The sequence below is a fragment of the Cibotium barometz genome, chromosome 1 (genome assembly GCF_041138505.1).
Source record: "Cibotium barometz isolate CiBa-2024 chromosome 1, ASM4113850v1, whole genome shotgun sequence".
Taxonomy (NCBI): Eukaryota; Viridiplantae; Streptophyta; class Polypodiopsida; order Cyatheales; family Cibotiaceae; genus Cibotium; species Cibotium barometz.
In genome coordinates, this window is record NC_141046.1 from 52050048 (window position 1) to 52066904 (window position 16857).

The following is a 16857-nucleotide window of genomic DNA, read 5'->3' on the forward strand; positions in this document are numbered from 1 at the left end:
GAGAATTATCGCCGTGCGGGTAGTGAACGTCCCGTTTCTACTAGTCCGGTATGATCTTGAATGTTGGGGGCATGTGGTTCAGGCTCATAACCATCAACTGGTGGCCAGAGCTTAGAACGTTGAAGCCTCCATGGAGATGTACCACACAAGATACTTAGAGCCAACTAGCTTATCGACTTGGTAAGTGCATGCGAGAAGCTGATTTGCCACAGGTGCAGGAGCTTGACGATTAGGTTGAGGGATGGGATTGCTAGGAGCTTGAGTGGAAGCCATGACTAAGGTCTGGATCAACAAGCAAGACTAACACAAAAGGGAGGTTGAAAGAAAAACAAGACTACCAAAACGGTGATACCATGTAACAACTAGCATAAGACTTGCACAAGAAAGAGATGCAGAGTGATAAAAATATGGATTGCTTGATTAAACCCAAAACATGTGATTTATATAAGTAGTGGTTGAAGTAGCTTTAGACTAAGAACAAACGGTCATGGCCGTTGAAGTAGCTTTAACGCCTATCCAAGGACTAAGGTCAAAGGAAGGCTACAAATTAGATGAAATGCCTTTCCCTTGTATACATTATATTTTACTTTGAACGAGGACAACGATGTTTTAATGAATGAAAAGAGGTACCTTTGCTCGTGAGGGAAAAAAGTAACAATATTTACATTCTCCGTAGTTACTGTTTAGAGCAGTTCACTCTCCGAGGGAGGCGCAGAGGCACTCGGGCGGCCAAGTGTTATGGTGGTAGCGGTAGAACAGCCACATAACTCTGGGGGAAGCGCAGAGCCAGAACTGGTTTTGGAAGACGAACAGATCACAGCTGGGTTCCATGCAGTAGAAGTGGAGGACGAGTACCCAGAAGAAGCAGATCCTGCAATGTTTGGATCGGAAGCGTACATTGGCCATTCTGGGATTGTAGGGTACATTGGCCTGGTTGTGGGTAGAGGCATAATCCTGATACCTTGAAGAGTTTGGACAACCTGTCTCATGGTGGGTCGAGATTCGGGTGAAGGGTGGCAGCACATCAGCGCAACATGCAAAACACACCTCCATTGATGCTCTTGAGGAGGAGGCATATCCCTTTGAATGCTTTCAGGGTCAAGGGCCTCTAAGAGCTTGTTGCTTTGCTGGAGCAGCCACACCCAGTCCACCAGCCACATTTCTTGAGGTTGCAGAGCCCCATTCATGGCTGGGCGTCCGCAGGCCACCTCCAGTGCAAGTACCCCAAAGCTGTATACATCAGCTTTATCGGTTACCCTGCCTGTGTACACCGCCTCCGGGGCAATATAGCCTGGCGTCCCTGCGGCCGTCATGGTGACTGCCTGGTTGTGGCTGATGAGGCGGGCAAGACCAAAATCACCCAACATTGGCTCAAAATCCTCTGTCAATAGCACATTAGCCGCCTTCACATCTCTGTGAAGCACGCAATCTCCCAATCCACCATGCAAGTACTCCAAAGCAGAAGCTACCCCTACAAGGATTCTGAACCTTGTCTCACTGTCCAGCTGAGTGCGTTTCTTCTTGTCAAAGAGATAGCTTTCCAGGCTGCCGTAACTCATGTACTTGTACACCAGCAGTGCTTCTCCTTTCTCGTAGCACCATCCTTGCAACTGTAGCAAGTTACGGTGGCGAATGCTGCTGATGATTCTTATTTCTGAAGAGAACTCAGCTTCCCTTTTCAAACCCTGCTTTAGCCTCTTCACTGCCACCGTCGATCCATCTGCTAGGGTTGCTCTGTACACACTACTAAACCCACCTTCACCCACCTTGTTCTTATCACCAAAACCGTGAGCAGCCTTTCTTAGCTCTGTGTAGGTATAGAGCGACATGGAGCTCGAGGCAAGCTCTATACTGGTACTGTCATTGCGAAATGTTTTGCGCTTGATCTTCCTTATTGTAATCCAGACCAATACACCGCACACTGCACCCACCGCTAGAAGCGGTAGACCGAGAAGCAGAAGTAGCCTGGAACTGTTGATTCGACAGGATTTGCAATTTGAGGTAACAAGTGGTTTAAGGTCGTCACTACTAAAATTCCAAGAATAAAGAGCATTACCTTCCATGGCGTCTTCGCCCGCCTGGTTTGTGCCTGAAAATCCCACATACATAGACTCTTGGAAAACACTCGAGAGACTATAATATAGCTGCAGGCAAGGCCGGAGAGGACGGGGTTCAGAGGTGGAGTTAGTCATCCAAACTTGGATGAGGCTAGTGGCGGCGTTGTACTCTATCCACGCCGTGAAGGTGCAGTTGTTGTAGAGGTAGAGCTCTGGGTGGAAAGGAGATCCAGGGCTTGTATCAGTAAAGCTAGAGGATATCAAAGAATTGATATCGATTCCGATGTGGCTGGCGCTAGGATTTTTATATTCAGTGGTTAGAAAGGTATCAAATTCCACAGCGAAAAATTGAAATGCCCCTTTTGCGGGAGCTAGTGTTTGATTAGAAACGAGGCCAAAGGCTCTCCCATCACTGTACTGGGGCGCTTGATCATGGTAAGAAATGAAGAACGTCATACCACTGCCAGACTTTCCATAGGCGCCTATTGTGATGATTTGGAAGCTGAAGGACGTGTTGAAAGAGGCGGTCCTGTTGGGCACACTGTTGTCGATGAACTGGATGCGATCTTTGTACACAATTTTGCCTATGTTGCTGTATGATTTGGTATCGGCTTCTCTTGGATCTGGAGTTAGCCAGATGGCGGACCCGCTGTAAAATGCGTCCTGACCTTTGTACCAAGCGCCTTGCTTCACAAAGGTAATATTGGCAATGTCATCTGAGCTGTCGAATGTTGCATGCTGGAATTGGAGACCCCTAACAGGGCGGTGCCACAATAATATTACGACTGAGAATGCAACAAGCAGCTGGCTTGCTTGATTGGACACCGGGACAGCATCCGAGCGCGCCCTTGCTCTCTTCATTGCCTCTCTGTATCACTCTGCAGTTCTCTTAGCACTTCTAAGTTCTAACACGCGACCTCTGAATCACTCTGCCGCTCTCAACTTCTCTCCGTGATTGTTGCCAACTAACTAGCTACAAACAACCTGCACCGTGCACGTCTTAATCGAGCTCATGAAGCTCGTGAAGATATCCACAAATTCTACCCTTGAATATTGTGAAGTTTGAGTTCTCTTTTGATTTTTTTTTTAAAAAAGGCTTGGCAAATTTTAGCGAGTCCATGCAATTTAATGCCACGACCTTAGTGTATGTGTGAGTTCTCTTTTTGTGAAAGGTTTGTGGATGCTTTTTTAAAGTTCAATAGTAGCAACATAAAGGTCTCTTTTTGAAAGGTTTGTGGATACTTTTTCAAAGTTCAATAGTAGCAACATAGAGGTCTCTTTGGACCTTAGGGAAAATGTTCTCAGCATTTTTTGAAAATTAATTTAAAAAAATCAAGAAGATGTGGTTGGGGAAGTTATGCAGGATTCCTTTATGCGGAAGCTTATGCGCTTATGCACAGGCTTATGCATAAGCTTGTGCATAAGATCTTATGCATAAGGCTTGTGCATAACGCTTATGCAAAAGCTCTTATGTTTCATAGGCGTACGCATAAGCTCTTATGCCTCATAGGCTCATGCATAAAACCCTTATGCATATACCTCAGAGGACCATAGGTGCAAAGGCTTATGCATATGCCTCATAGGCTCATGCATAAAAGCCTTATGCATATACCTTATAGGCTCATATATGCATATGCCTCATAGGCTCATGTATATGCTTAGCTTAATGCATACTTTTGCATGAGGCTTGTGCATAATGCATAGCCTCATACATATCTTTTCATAATCTAATGTAGGAGGAAAATAAAAGTGGTCAAGATGAAGGCAAAGGTGGTGGTGGTGGGGAGGATACAGATGATGATGAGAAGGATGATTACATTTGAAGATAATCTTAGTTTTCTTGTTTTTAATTACACTCTATTTTGAAACAACATTTTGACCTTGTACATGCTTTGTTTATTCACAATATGAACATCTTGTTTTTTTGAGCTTATGTAAAAGTGAGATGTGAAACTTGATGTGGACTACTCTTAATATATGTGTTGTTTTGAATGAAGGTTGTTCATGTAAATGTATATATTTTAAGTTTTTTATGATGTATTGTAAATGTTGTATTTTTATGTATGTGTTAGGTTTTTTTTAAAATAAATGGGGGTAGGTTGGGGGGGGGGAGAACCATGTATATTTCTTACCCATTCTCCGCTCTCCATTTTGTTTTTGCACAAACTATAGTGTGGCTATGCACGTGCAGCTATATGCATGGCTCTAGCTGTGTGCCCCTAGCGCATGCATTTTCGCGGGAGAGAAATTTGAAAATCCAAATTTCTTTTGTTGCAATGTGGTTGTCGACATGGCTATGCATGCATTCTCTTGTAGTGTTCTCTGATCTAATACCTTCCCCTATCTTAGTAGTTTATATTGTTTGTTTTACAAGATCCAAACTTTATCAAATCGATTGGGCCTCAAATCTCTCTAACTCATATATCGCATTATGAGTAATAGCTCCATACAAGGGTGCATTTCAAACTCTAAGTTTTGGGTACAATTTTGAAAGTAGAAAGACCAAGAGAATAAGAAATTTCTTAGAGTCATTATAAGATTTGGAATTGTGTCAAAAGCTTTTAATTTATGGACACAAGCCCAATTAACTTGAAAACAAACAAATAATCACTAGTAATGCATCAATCATAGACTATAATAACCTTGTGGGTCCAAGTCTCTTGTTTACATTCTCTTTTGCTTTTGTACTAATATGAAACTATATATATAACTTGGATCTATTAGATAAGTGGGTGGAAAAATCCAAAAGAATACCAACTTTAAAACTTTGAGTGCATCAAATTTTGGGAAACTTTGTTAAGAAGATTATGAATAGAGGCTTGATATATAAGTTTTTATTAAGAGAAACTCAAAAAACAAATGCAACTCGATTATTTTTAAACATCACATATACTTTAAAATAATGGTATATTTATGGTATGTTTAATTTCTTATTTTTGAATCGCACATTTAAAGCTAAACTTAAAGCTTTCATTTGAGCTAAACGGTGTATATATCTAACACCATAATTTATGGGATGGATCATTTTTGGTCAAATAACTAGGTACAATTTTAAAAAGCATTTGATTTGGTACAAAGGTGTGAACAACCTCTTTGCCCCAAGAAATCTGTAAAGCCCAGCAGTACTAAAAATTTGAAAGGTTTCAATATATATTCCCAATATAATGAAGATTTTGTAGCTCCAATTAAGCAAAGAGTTTGGTGGAGTTGGACCCAAGCTGTTAAATTTTGCACAAATTTGGAGGCTAACATTCCTCTTCCACTTAAAATGTGAGTGTCCTAACAATTTAAGTGCCTTAAGTGTCCTCACATTTTAAGTGCCCTTAAGTGTCCTCATGGGGCACTTTGAAAAGAAACTCTTTCCTTCAAGTCAGCACCTCATGTCGATAAAGAAACACACTAAAACACTTCAGTTCACTTCTTCATTGGACCACCTCAATCAGTGCCCATCCAAAACCACCAACACTTCTCACATAATCTCAAACTAAATCCACATTAACTTCATCTTCTATCAACACTCCAAACATTTTCGACATTGGATCTTAAAGATCAACACAAAAAGCATCTATCAAATGCGCACAAGAATTCCCACACCTTAGGTAAAAGGAGTAATGAAAACTACCCTCCATGAAGAAACTTAGGCCATGGTCAAATCCACACATAGGATTAATATTTAAATGGCACCCTCTCAAGAGATAAATATTGAAGCTCTCCAAGCCGACCAGCACATAATTAGGAACTTGCAAGAAGCTTTTACCCCTTCCTTTGTAGATCACATGGCCAGCCTTGTCCCATCAACAACAACAGAACTAAAATGATAGCTTTCCCACAATACTCAAAATAGACCCACACAACCCAAGATCAAGGCAATAAAGTATATGCTTAAGTCTTAGCCCCTCACCATGAAACTTGCAAGTAAGCTCTCTTACCAAGAAAATAACCCACTCACTCACTAGAACATGGGCACACAAGGGTATCACCCAACATCCTCACTCTCGCCCCCTTCCATAATTGCTTGAAAACAAGAATGCACAAGAAAGAAGAAAGCTAGAAGGAAAAATCTTGCATGTAAAAGAATCGTGAATAACTTCTCCAACCACCTTTTCTTGATTTTTTTAAATTATTTTTCAAAAAATGTTGAGTACATTTTCTCTAAGGTCCAAAGAGACCTTTATATTGCTACTATTAAATTTTGAAAAAGTATCCTCAAATCTCCCAAAAAGAGAACTCACACATACACTAAGCTCATGGCATTAAATTGTGTAGACTCACCAAACTTTTCAAGCCTTTTACATATGGATTTCATAATCAAAGCTCGAAAGGTTAAAAATCTTTAAAGCCACAATGCTAAAATGTAGACCAATGGAATGTGCCAAATTTTGCACAAATTTGGAGGCTTACATTAGGGACATCTTAGGCAATGACAAAAAAAACTAAGAATGTGTTGAAAGTGGATAAAAACGTTGGTCCATGAAAATTGCAAATGAGTGTCACCAAGGAAATGTTGACAACATCCATGATGCGCAGACAGATAGCCCTAAACAAATGAGAACAATTGGAGATGTAGAGTTAAGCACCTTATTTTAGAGGAATTAGTTCCCTTGGTTGAGATCCAAAGGTAAATTTTAGCTTCTTTGTCTCTAATCAAGGTATTCATTATGCTCATGGATTATGTTAAGTAGTAAACTTGTCTTGTAAGCTTTGGAGAGTTACAAAGGAAAAGAAGGCAAAGCTTCCATTGGAGAAGGTTATGATATCTTGCTATTGATACAAAAGAATAATGTACTCATTTTTCATGTGATCATATGAGTAGTCAAAATTGGTGTTTTTGAGTGTTTTGAGAGGATCTAGATGCGTCAAAACTTCTAATTACATTAATTTTTTTATTAATTGGAGAAATTTGACTCTCTTTGCTTAATTTTGTATTGAAAGAGGAGACCATAATTAAGAGTCAAATTAATTCTTTATTTTAGATTTATTTACACATTTGTTAATGCACAAAGATTAGCATTCTCTTATTCTATCCAATGATGTGCTCAATTGTATAAATTGATTAAAGATTAATGGTTAATTAGAGTCTTTGATTAGTGTAAAAGAGAAAAAGATTAGTGAAAAGATTAATCTTAGATCTTGAATGTGGCATGCATGCTTGTTTGCTATTTGAGAAGGTTTATCTGATTGTATTGCTATGTAGAATTAGCACAAATAAGTGAGTTTTAATATTTTCTTAGATAAAGTTATACGATTAAGATATGGTTAGAATTTGGGACTGTCACACTAAATCCATTATTTTGATGACTCTCCTATATAAATACAATGTCCTATTCCACTACTTGAAGAAGATGTAGAGGTATTATTATCTTGGTCCCATGGTCGTCATATTGATTATTAGTTTCATCCTCCATTGATTGTCCACCCCACCATGCATTTATTCTTCAACATCTTGATCTTGAAATATATGTTTACATCATCGAGTAGCGACTTGTATTACATAGCACAAATTAGGATCTCTTTGGGCTGGATGAAACACAGCCTAAAAGAAAGAACCACAAAATATTTACAAGAAAATATATACAATGCCTTCCTTTTATCTTTAGATTCATCAAAATTAAAAATCAAGCGGAAACCTATTTCACAATGTTCTGGTAGAATGTATGTGTCTCTTGAATCTTGCCATAATTTAGTTGATTCAGATGCAAAAAATCCACTTGGATTCTTCTCGACAGTTGCTTGAGTACCTCTATATACCACTTTGAACCACTTAACATCAAAGATGTACTTAAATATGTGCGCCTTTCATTCTAGGCTTTATTCATAAGAGGCTGTGTCATGACTTTTTAAACCCTTGGAGAAGGAATTCTAATTTCTCAACACAGAGAAATTAGAGCATAGCATATATTTGCACAAATTGAAAGAATAAACCTTAATAAACAATTAAAATACACAAACCAAGATAGAGAATAGAGAGAAATCACCGTCAACAAGATTGGGTTGAATCTCCCCTAGGTTGAATGTTTCCCTTATACCACTCACCCATATTTAAATGTATTAGAAAAAGTGCTTGCATTCCAAAAAGATAATTTTAAAAAAAAAGCACAAGTGCTTTTGAGTTTATGAGCGTACAAGCTCTATAATATAAAATCTTGGGCCTACCAAAAGTATAAAATACTATTTGGTATGTACAAAGGTATGAGGCCTTAGCCTTACAAAGGTATGAGGCCTTAGCCTTACAAAGGTATTGATGCCTAAATATAAAGACATAAAAGGTGTTCACATGTCTTCGAAAATATCCCATAGTGCTCCAATACATGTTTCACCCATGATTAACACATAATTCACTACTCATTCATTGACTTCATCTAAAATAATATTAGTCAGTGTACACAATTGGTTAAACACATTAATCCTGACCATATCATACAAGTGCACATAATTGATTGAACATAATAAGCCTACATCTTGAGCCCTTTGGCCTTTGGGGTCCATTTTTTAAAAAACCTTTCAAATTCTGAGAGTTATATGTCTGACCTCAATTTCATGGATGGTAAGAGTGGATGAGATTTTAGTAAGAATAGAAGAACTTTTATGGCATCAATTTGGCATCTTCAATAGGATGGTTCTTGAAAGTCACAAGATACTTAACAAAAGTGTTATCTCCAAATGATAGGGCACTAAGGTACAACTCATTTTGGTAGCCAATTGGGGAGAGATGGCATCCTCATAAAGGCCCAAATAAAAAAGGACTACAAATTGGTGGCCCTTGGCAGAGCCATAAGATCAGATCAGGCTTTTCTATGTGGTTGCAGCCTCACCTTTCTCTATTGAGCATCAAAGATCCTTGATGGAATGAAATGCATAGAAGGTAATAGCTCAACCGCATTAGCGGTAGGTGCCGCTGGAGGAGTAGGCATGTTGTGGGAAACTGTGCAGAAGGCTTTGTGGAGGCTTGTTTCAATTGCCATTTCTAACAATCCTTCTTACCATGCCCAATGGTATGATAGTAGAAACATCAATTTTCTCACTAGTACTTCCTTTGATCCTCTGGAGGAAGATAGCCTCCAATGATTCCTGCTTTAGCCTTTTCCTCATGGGTTTTCTTAGGCTTGGATTCCTTATCCCTTGAACTAGAGCTAGAATGATTGTCCGTCTTAGCGTCTTTACAAGATGGAGTACCTTTCCCGATCTGGGTTTTCGTAGTAGACTGTGGTCTCTCCATTCATCCTCATTTCTTCATTTTGAGATAGAGTCAAAGCCTGGTCATATGTGTTGGGTTAAAAGTTACAAACTGCGAACCCAATGTTAGGATCCTATGTAAGCAATAGGTTCATATGTCTACCTCCATTTTAAGGAGAGTAGGTTCTTGTGTCTGCTACCCCACTAAGAAAATTTCTAATGAAAAGAACACTTTTATTATAATAATAAAAATTTCTTTTATGTATCTTTTCATGCATAGAAATTAACTCTGTGAGAACTCCCAAGTCTGCCCAGCTTTTTTTTTGCAGGTTTATTTTTGCTGCTCTCAGTAGCATTTTTTTATTGCTCAAATATTAGTACCGTTTTTTTGCTACTCAACAACGCTATTAGCAGCATTTTGTCGCTACTCAATAGCTTTATTTCACTGCTATTTTTTCTATTATGAGCAGCGATCCCATTGTAGTGAAAATAGCAACGTTTCTAGGAGCAAAATAGGCCTGACATCCTGTCTGAAAAAAAGAGCAGCTGGCAATACACTGTCATGCCCATCTGGCATTTGATGGGGGTGAAACTTTGCGAGTGGGGACTAGCAATCCTATGGACCCACTCACAAAGTTTCAACCCCATTAAACATCGGGGATCCCTTGGTCAGCTATGCAAGAAAGATCATGTGGCAACACACCATCATGCGAGTGGGAGCATAGAAGTCCCATGGACTCAATCGTGAAGTTTTACCCCCATCGGATGACGAACGGGCATAATGTGTTACCCAAACTTGCTTTTTTTCGTAGAGGAAAACCCCTCGGGCACTATGCAAAAAAGAGCGAGTCGCAACCTGCTTTTTTTGCATAGGGAAACCCCTTGGGAACTATGCAAAAAAGAGCGAGTCACAACACACCATCACATCCAATGGGGGTGAAATTTTACAAGTGGGGAATAGCAACCCTATGGACCCACTTACAAAGTTTCACCCCCATCCGCCGATGTCACGGATGCCACGGATGAGCATGATGTCCTACCCAAACCTACTCTTTTTGCATAGGGGGCCGGTCCTAAATAAAAATGAGTGGGTGGCAACACACCCATCTGGCATCATTCAATGGGGGGAAAACTTTGCAATTGGGGGCTAGTAGTCTCGTGGATCCACATGGAAAGTTAGACCCCCATCGAATGTCCAACGGGCATAATGTCCTACCCAAACCCACTCTTTTTTACATACAGGACCCCTAGGGCACTATGGAAAAAAGAAAAGGTTGCAACAAACTGTCACACCCATTTGGCATGTCTGACGGGGGTGAAATTTACAAGTGGGGGGATAGCAGTCCCATGGATCAACTCACAATGTTTCACCCCCATCGGACGTGCAACAAATGGGTGTTTCTTGCACAATCATAGTCATGGATTATGAAGTTCTCACCATGCAAGTGTTGATGCAAATTCTTGTTTTGTTGATTTCCTAACTCTCAAACAATGTAAATAAAAACTTTAAATGTCTTTATCTCTTTTTTTCTCTTTCTTCATAAAATCAATAGTAGAAAAAGACCGGTACTTCCCTAGCAAATGACGCTAAAAATGTTACATGCTTCACCATCCCTCTCCTAGTGCAATGGATAATGCTTACCTTAATTTTTCATGGGAAACTTTCCAGTATCCAAGCTTGTATCTTGGTAGACTCCAATATTTTCTAGTGGAAGCTAGCACCACTCTTCGGTATCCAAGCTTGTTTCTTGGTAGACTCCAAGATTTGCTAGTGGAAGCTAGCACCACTCTCTCATGTCTCACCATGAGGTTGCCTTTGTCCATACAAGGATACTCTCTACTCTCACACTCAATAACACAAGCATAATAGGAACATATACCAATAACGTACCTCTTTCTCCTCTCAACTCTATCTCTCACACCAGACACACAAGAGAGTAAGTAGATAAGGCTAAAATCAATTAACACAAAGGGGGATTATGTCTTGCATAATGAGAATAATGTTATTTATGCAACGTGCTCTTATTCAGACTTGGGAACCTAAAACTTAATGAAAAATGAACTAGAAGTGTAAGATTCCTCCCCCAGCCCTTCAACATGTCTAGTTTCTCCCCCTGTAATCAACCCCCCTTTTTTAGAATAATAACAGATCTTGTTTCTACCTATCTTGACTTAGAGAGAAAAAATATTCTAGAGAGAGATTATTCAATTTTTAGATATTTTTGGATGGAAAAATATCTCTTCTTATTAAAATAAATTCCCCCGAAATAAAAGTTCAAAAAGAATTTCATAAGGTGCATTATAAATAAATTATAATTTGTTCAAAAGGCCTTAGCCTAAGGATCCAGATTTTCTAAAAATTTTAGATTAAGGTTCTGAGGGGCAAATTAGATTAATCCAAATGTAAGGAGAAGATAAATTGAAGAAATAAAGAAAATCTCCCTAAAAATGAGTAAATACTCACATAAGATGAAGAGTTGACTAAGGACAAGGTTATTAGTTAAAAAAGAAAATATATTCACAGGAAATGATGCATTTTTGACACCTCAGTGTGGGGGAATTCTGCTCATGAAGGAGGCACCTATTTCACATGTGTGGTGGAGTTTTAAACTCTCAAATAATGAGATATTTCATCTCTCCTCTCTCCTATTTCAACTAGAACCAAAAGTAAGCTAAACTGACCTAAAAATGGTCAAAAAGTGACCAAACTGATCTGGAAAATTCTAGAATCAGTTTGTTTAGTTAGAGGCTCACTTTTTTCTATAGATAGAAGCCTCTCCCTTTGTAAAAGTTTAATAGTGTTTTATGCACTGTCACTCTACTCCTCCCCAGAGCCAAAAACATTGAATTCATTTGATAGTTCACTTGTTTTTTACTATTTCCTCTAGAGAAAGAATTGGTGGCCACTCTTGATCCAAGCAAGACTAGAACCCTCAATCCATCAAGCCAAAGGATAGCTCACAAAACTCCATGTAAGTTAGAAATTCTACTTTTTTCTAATTCTATTCTATAGTTTATGATTTCTTGCCTCTTTTAAATTAAAATTGGATGTTATGCCTTAATAGAAAGGCTTCCCCCTTCTCTTCATTGAATGCAGCCCTTCTTTATCCAAGATGTGTAATCAATTAAATAGAGTTAAACTTTTCGTATTGTTCGCTCTTAAAAAAATGAGAATTGATTAGATTAGAGTGCTAAATTCATCTTGGGATAAATTCTAAGTAGAATTAGAATGCAAAAATTGAAAAATGGTTAGCCATACAAAGGAGGTTATGGCAAAATTTTCTTAAATTTTGTAGAAATAAGTTTTATCTTTATGTTATTCAAAAAGAGTAATCCCCTTCGTTTGTGCATTCTAAAAGTGTTATTTTCATTCTATGCACAGAAAGATGCATATTGGATATTTTTTATTATAAAAGTGTGATTTTCGTTAGATTTAAATTCTATGCATAGAAAGATGCATATTGTATATTTTTTTATAAAAAAAGTGTGATTTTCATTAGATCTAAATTCTATGCATAGAAAGATGCATAAAGGACTCCATTTTTATTTCAAAAGAGTTATTCTCATTTTATGCATAGAAAGATGCATAAAGGAATTTATTTTTATTTCAAAAGCATTATTCTCATTAATTTTGATTTTATGCATAGAAAGATGCATAAAGGAATTCCTTTTTATTTCAAAAGAGTTATTCTCATTAATTTTGATTTTATGCATAGAAAGATGCATAAAGGAATTCGTTTTTATTTCAAAAGAGTTATTCTCATTAATTTTGATTTTATGCATAGAAAGATGCATAAAGGAATTCGTTTTTATTTCAAAAGAGTTATTCTCATTAGTTTTGATTTTATGCATAGAAAGATGCATAAAGGAATTCGTTTTTATTTCAAAAGAGTTATTCTCATTAATTTTGATTTTATGCGTAGAAAGATGCATAAAGGAATCCGTTTTTATTTCAAAAGAGTTATTCTCATTAATTTTGATTTTTTGCATAGAAAGATGCATAAAGGAATCCGTTTTTATTTCAAAAAGAGTTATTCTCATTAATTTTGATTTTATGCATAGAAAGATGCATAAAGGAATTCGTTTTTATTTAAAAAGAGTTGTGCTCATTTTATGCATAGAAAGATGCATAGAGGAATTCATTTCTATTTCAAAAGAGTTATTCTCATTAATTTTGATTTTATGCATAGAAAGATGCATAAAGGAATTCATTTTTATTTTAAAAGAGTTATTCTCATTAATTTTGATTTTATGTATAGAAAGATGCATAAAGGAATTCATTTTTATTTCAAAAGAGTTATTCTCATTAATTTTGATTTTACGCATAGAAAGATGCATAAAGGAATTTATTTTTATTTCGAAAGTGTTATTTTCCTTAAAATTGAATTTATGCATAAATAGATGTATAAAAGGATTTTTATAGAAGTGTTATTCCCACTGAAGTTGATTTTTATAAAAGAATGAATGGATGGATAGATGTGATGTGAATCAAATAAATGTGAATAAATGTATAGATAGATGTGATGTGAATCAGATAAATGTGAATGAATGGATGTACATATGTGATGTGAATCAGATAAATGTGAATGAATGGATGGATAGATGTAATGTGAATCAGATAAATGTGAATGAAAGGATGGATAGATGTGATGTGAATCAGATAAATGTGAATGAATGGATGGATAGATGTGATGTGAATCAGATAAATGTGAATGATTGGATGGATGGATGTGGATGTATGTGAAGAATGGATGTGGATGTTTGTGAAAGAATGGATGTGGATGTGGATGTATGTGAAGAATGGATGTGGATGTATGTGAAGAATGGAAGTGGATGTATGTGAAAGAATGGATGTAGATGTTTGTATGTAAAAGGATGGATGTGGATGTATGTGAAAGGATAGATGTGGATGTGTATGTGATAAGTATGGATGTGGATGTATATGGAAGAATATATGTGGATGTGAATGTGATGGATATGAACGAGAATTGAGGCGATGAGATGTGGATGTGAATGTGATGGATATGAACGAGAATTGAGGCGATGAGATGTGATGTAAATTGGATAGATATGAATGATAAGGGATGTGAATGAATGTGCTGGCATGAGAATCGGAATGAGAATGAATGATATGGGATGTGAATGAATGTGGGGCAGCATGTGAATCAGGATGTGAATGAATGATAAGGGATGTGAATGAATGTGATAGCTTGTGAATCGGGATGTGAATGAATGATAAGGGATGTGAATGAATGTGATGGCATGTGAATCGGGATGAGAATGAATGGTATGGGATGTGAATGGATGTGATGAGATGAGATGTGAAATGGATGTGATAAGATGCGATGTAAACTAGATAGATGTTAATGAATGTGATGTGATGAGATGTATGGGTAAATACAAGTGGATGAAATCTGATGAGGTTAATTGAGGAAAGAAGTATTGAGATGAAAAATGATGTGATTGGAGGAGAATAGGAATGCATATGAAATTAATGTGGATTAAGTAATGTAGATTGATGTGGAAAGACGAGAGTTCATTATAGAAAATGTATTTATGAACTGTTTTTTAAATGACTGTTTTATGTCAAGAATGCTAGGGAAGCATTTTGACCGTACCTAGCTGATAAAGTTCCAACAGCTGACGGAGAGTCAATGGAGGACGTCTCGTGTAGCAAGGTCGGCCGAGGTCTTGACCAGCCTCGGTTCGATTTAAATGGTGAGCTTCCTGTACGGTGGATGAGGGACCAAGGAAGTGGCCTATGAGTGAGTGAAGCGCTAGGTGACCTGCGAAGGAACCTAGAGGGTACTGACCATATGGTGCTTGGGCTCTGGGTCCCCGAAGATACCCACAAGTACGTCACGGAATATATTGGAACAAGGAGTAAGAGTTGTTGTCTGAATTCGGGCATGGATCTGATTGATTGACCTTGCTGGTCCTCACAACGGAGATTCCATTTTGATATGTGAATATATTTCCGGTTACTATGAGCTAGGAACTATGGAAAAGACCCCTGTGTGGACAGGTGGTGAGCGTTCTGGTTGCCAATGATACAATAGGTACACTGATGAAGGAATGATTGGAAAAAAGAATTTAACTGGAGATTTTGAGGATTATGATCAGTGACACAATGGTTTCATTAAATTATTGTTTTGAAAGATAGCTGATTCTGTAAAGAAGGCAATTTCATATTGGGTGTATAAGTGGTGTGACTAGCTTTAAGTTTGCATGAATATCCAGCTAGGGGGCCTGGGAACTCTTTTCCCTGGTACCTGGGACAAAACCTAACCAAATTCCTAATTGGATCCCATCACTACAGTGGTTGGGCGGTTGGCTAACCCATGGGACTGGATGGGGTTACGCTTGACTGAAGGATCCTTTAAATGAGACTAAATTTCTGTTGGTACGATAGATGAAGTAAATCCTGGATAAAAATTATTCTATAAAAAGGATCAACAGCTGTGCCTCTCAATGAGGAAAAAAGCATTGGTCTCTATGATCCAAATGCAATCTTTCCCTTGATCTGACTATGGGACTTATAGGTTCAATCAGATCAACTCAATTAGTTAAGGCTTTTGACTATGTTAGATAAAAGTTATCCTGGAGGAATCGCCTATGCTTTTCGGGCAAGGGAAGATTTTTCCAGGTTCGGTTTCGGAAGAACCGATGGATTAGTCTCTTGTCCACATATCCGTGGGCGAGGCCCGGAGTGTGGGACCCTGGCCCGCACAAGAAGTGCTACTTCTGCTGCTAGCACCCCTGGATTCGTTGCGCGGTGGGGAAGCTTATAAGTTACATAGTTTTATGGCATAGCTAGCTATTCTCATATTTGCAACATTTAGAGTGCCATCTCATTACACTTATCGTGCAATTTCTCTTACGTAATGGAGAGATACTAAGTTAACCCTTTAGGTTTCAAGATAGTGATTTCACATGTATTATTGATTATGGGTGTATTTAATGTCCTCTGCTCACATGCTATGACATATAGATTGTGCAGAAGTACCGCTACACAGGAGTTACAACAGATATTGCTATGTCATAGGTTGAATAGACAAAGTGTTTTTTTATTTACATGTCTACTTGCTGACTTAAATATGTGTACTTTGAATTCTAGGCTTCATTCATAAGAGGCTATGTCAGGACCTTTTAAACCCTTGGAGAAGGAATTCTAATTTCTCAACACATATAAATTAGATCATAACATATATTTGCACAAATTGATAGCATAAACCTTAATAAACAATTAGAATAAATAAACTAAGATGGAGAATAGAAAGAAATTACCGTTGACACAAGATTGGGTTGAATCTCCCCTGGGTTGAATGTTGCCCTTATACCACACCCATATTTATATGTATTAGAAAAAGTGCTTGCTTTCCAAAAAGATAATTCCAAAAACAAAGCACAAGTGCTTTTGAGTTTAGCTCTATAAAAATATAGCAAGCATTAATATAAAGTCTTGGGCCTACCAAAAGTATAAAATACTATTTGGTATGTACAAAGGTATGAGGCCTTAGTCTTACAAAGGTATTTATGCCTAAATATGAAGACATAAAAGGTGTTCACATGTCTTCCAAAATATCCCATAGTTGTCCAACACATGTTTCACCCATGATTAACACAT

The 16857-nt window shown here is 37.7% G+C and overlaps 1 protein-coding gene across 1 annotated transcript; it reads right to left on the minus strand.

Annotated features, from left to right (window-relative positions):
• Positions 1 to 497: 497 nt before the first annotated feature.
• LOC147642158 (putative L-type lectin-domain containing receptor kinase S.7) lies at positions 498 to 2924 on the minus strand. Its single transcript, XM_086774230.1, has one exon. The coding sequence runs from the start codon at positions 2916 to 2918 to the stop codon at positions 684 to 686; it is 2235 nt and encodes a 744-aa protein (XP_086630356.1). The 5' UTR covers positions 2919 to 2924; the 3' UTR covers positions 498 to 683.
• Positions 2925 to 16857: the final 13933 nt, after the last annotated feature.

Excerpts from the sequence above, each read along its gene's own strand:
- LOC147642158 (XM_086774230.1), bottom strand. The coding sequence starts at position 2,918 with ATGAAGAGAGCAAGGGCGCGCTCGGATGCTGTCCCGGTGTCCAATCAA.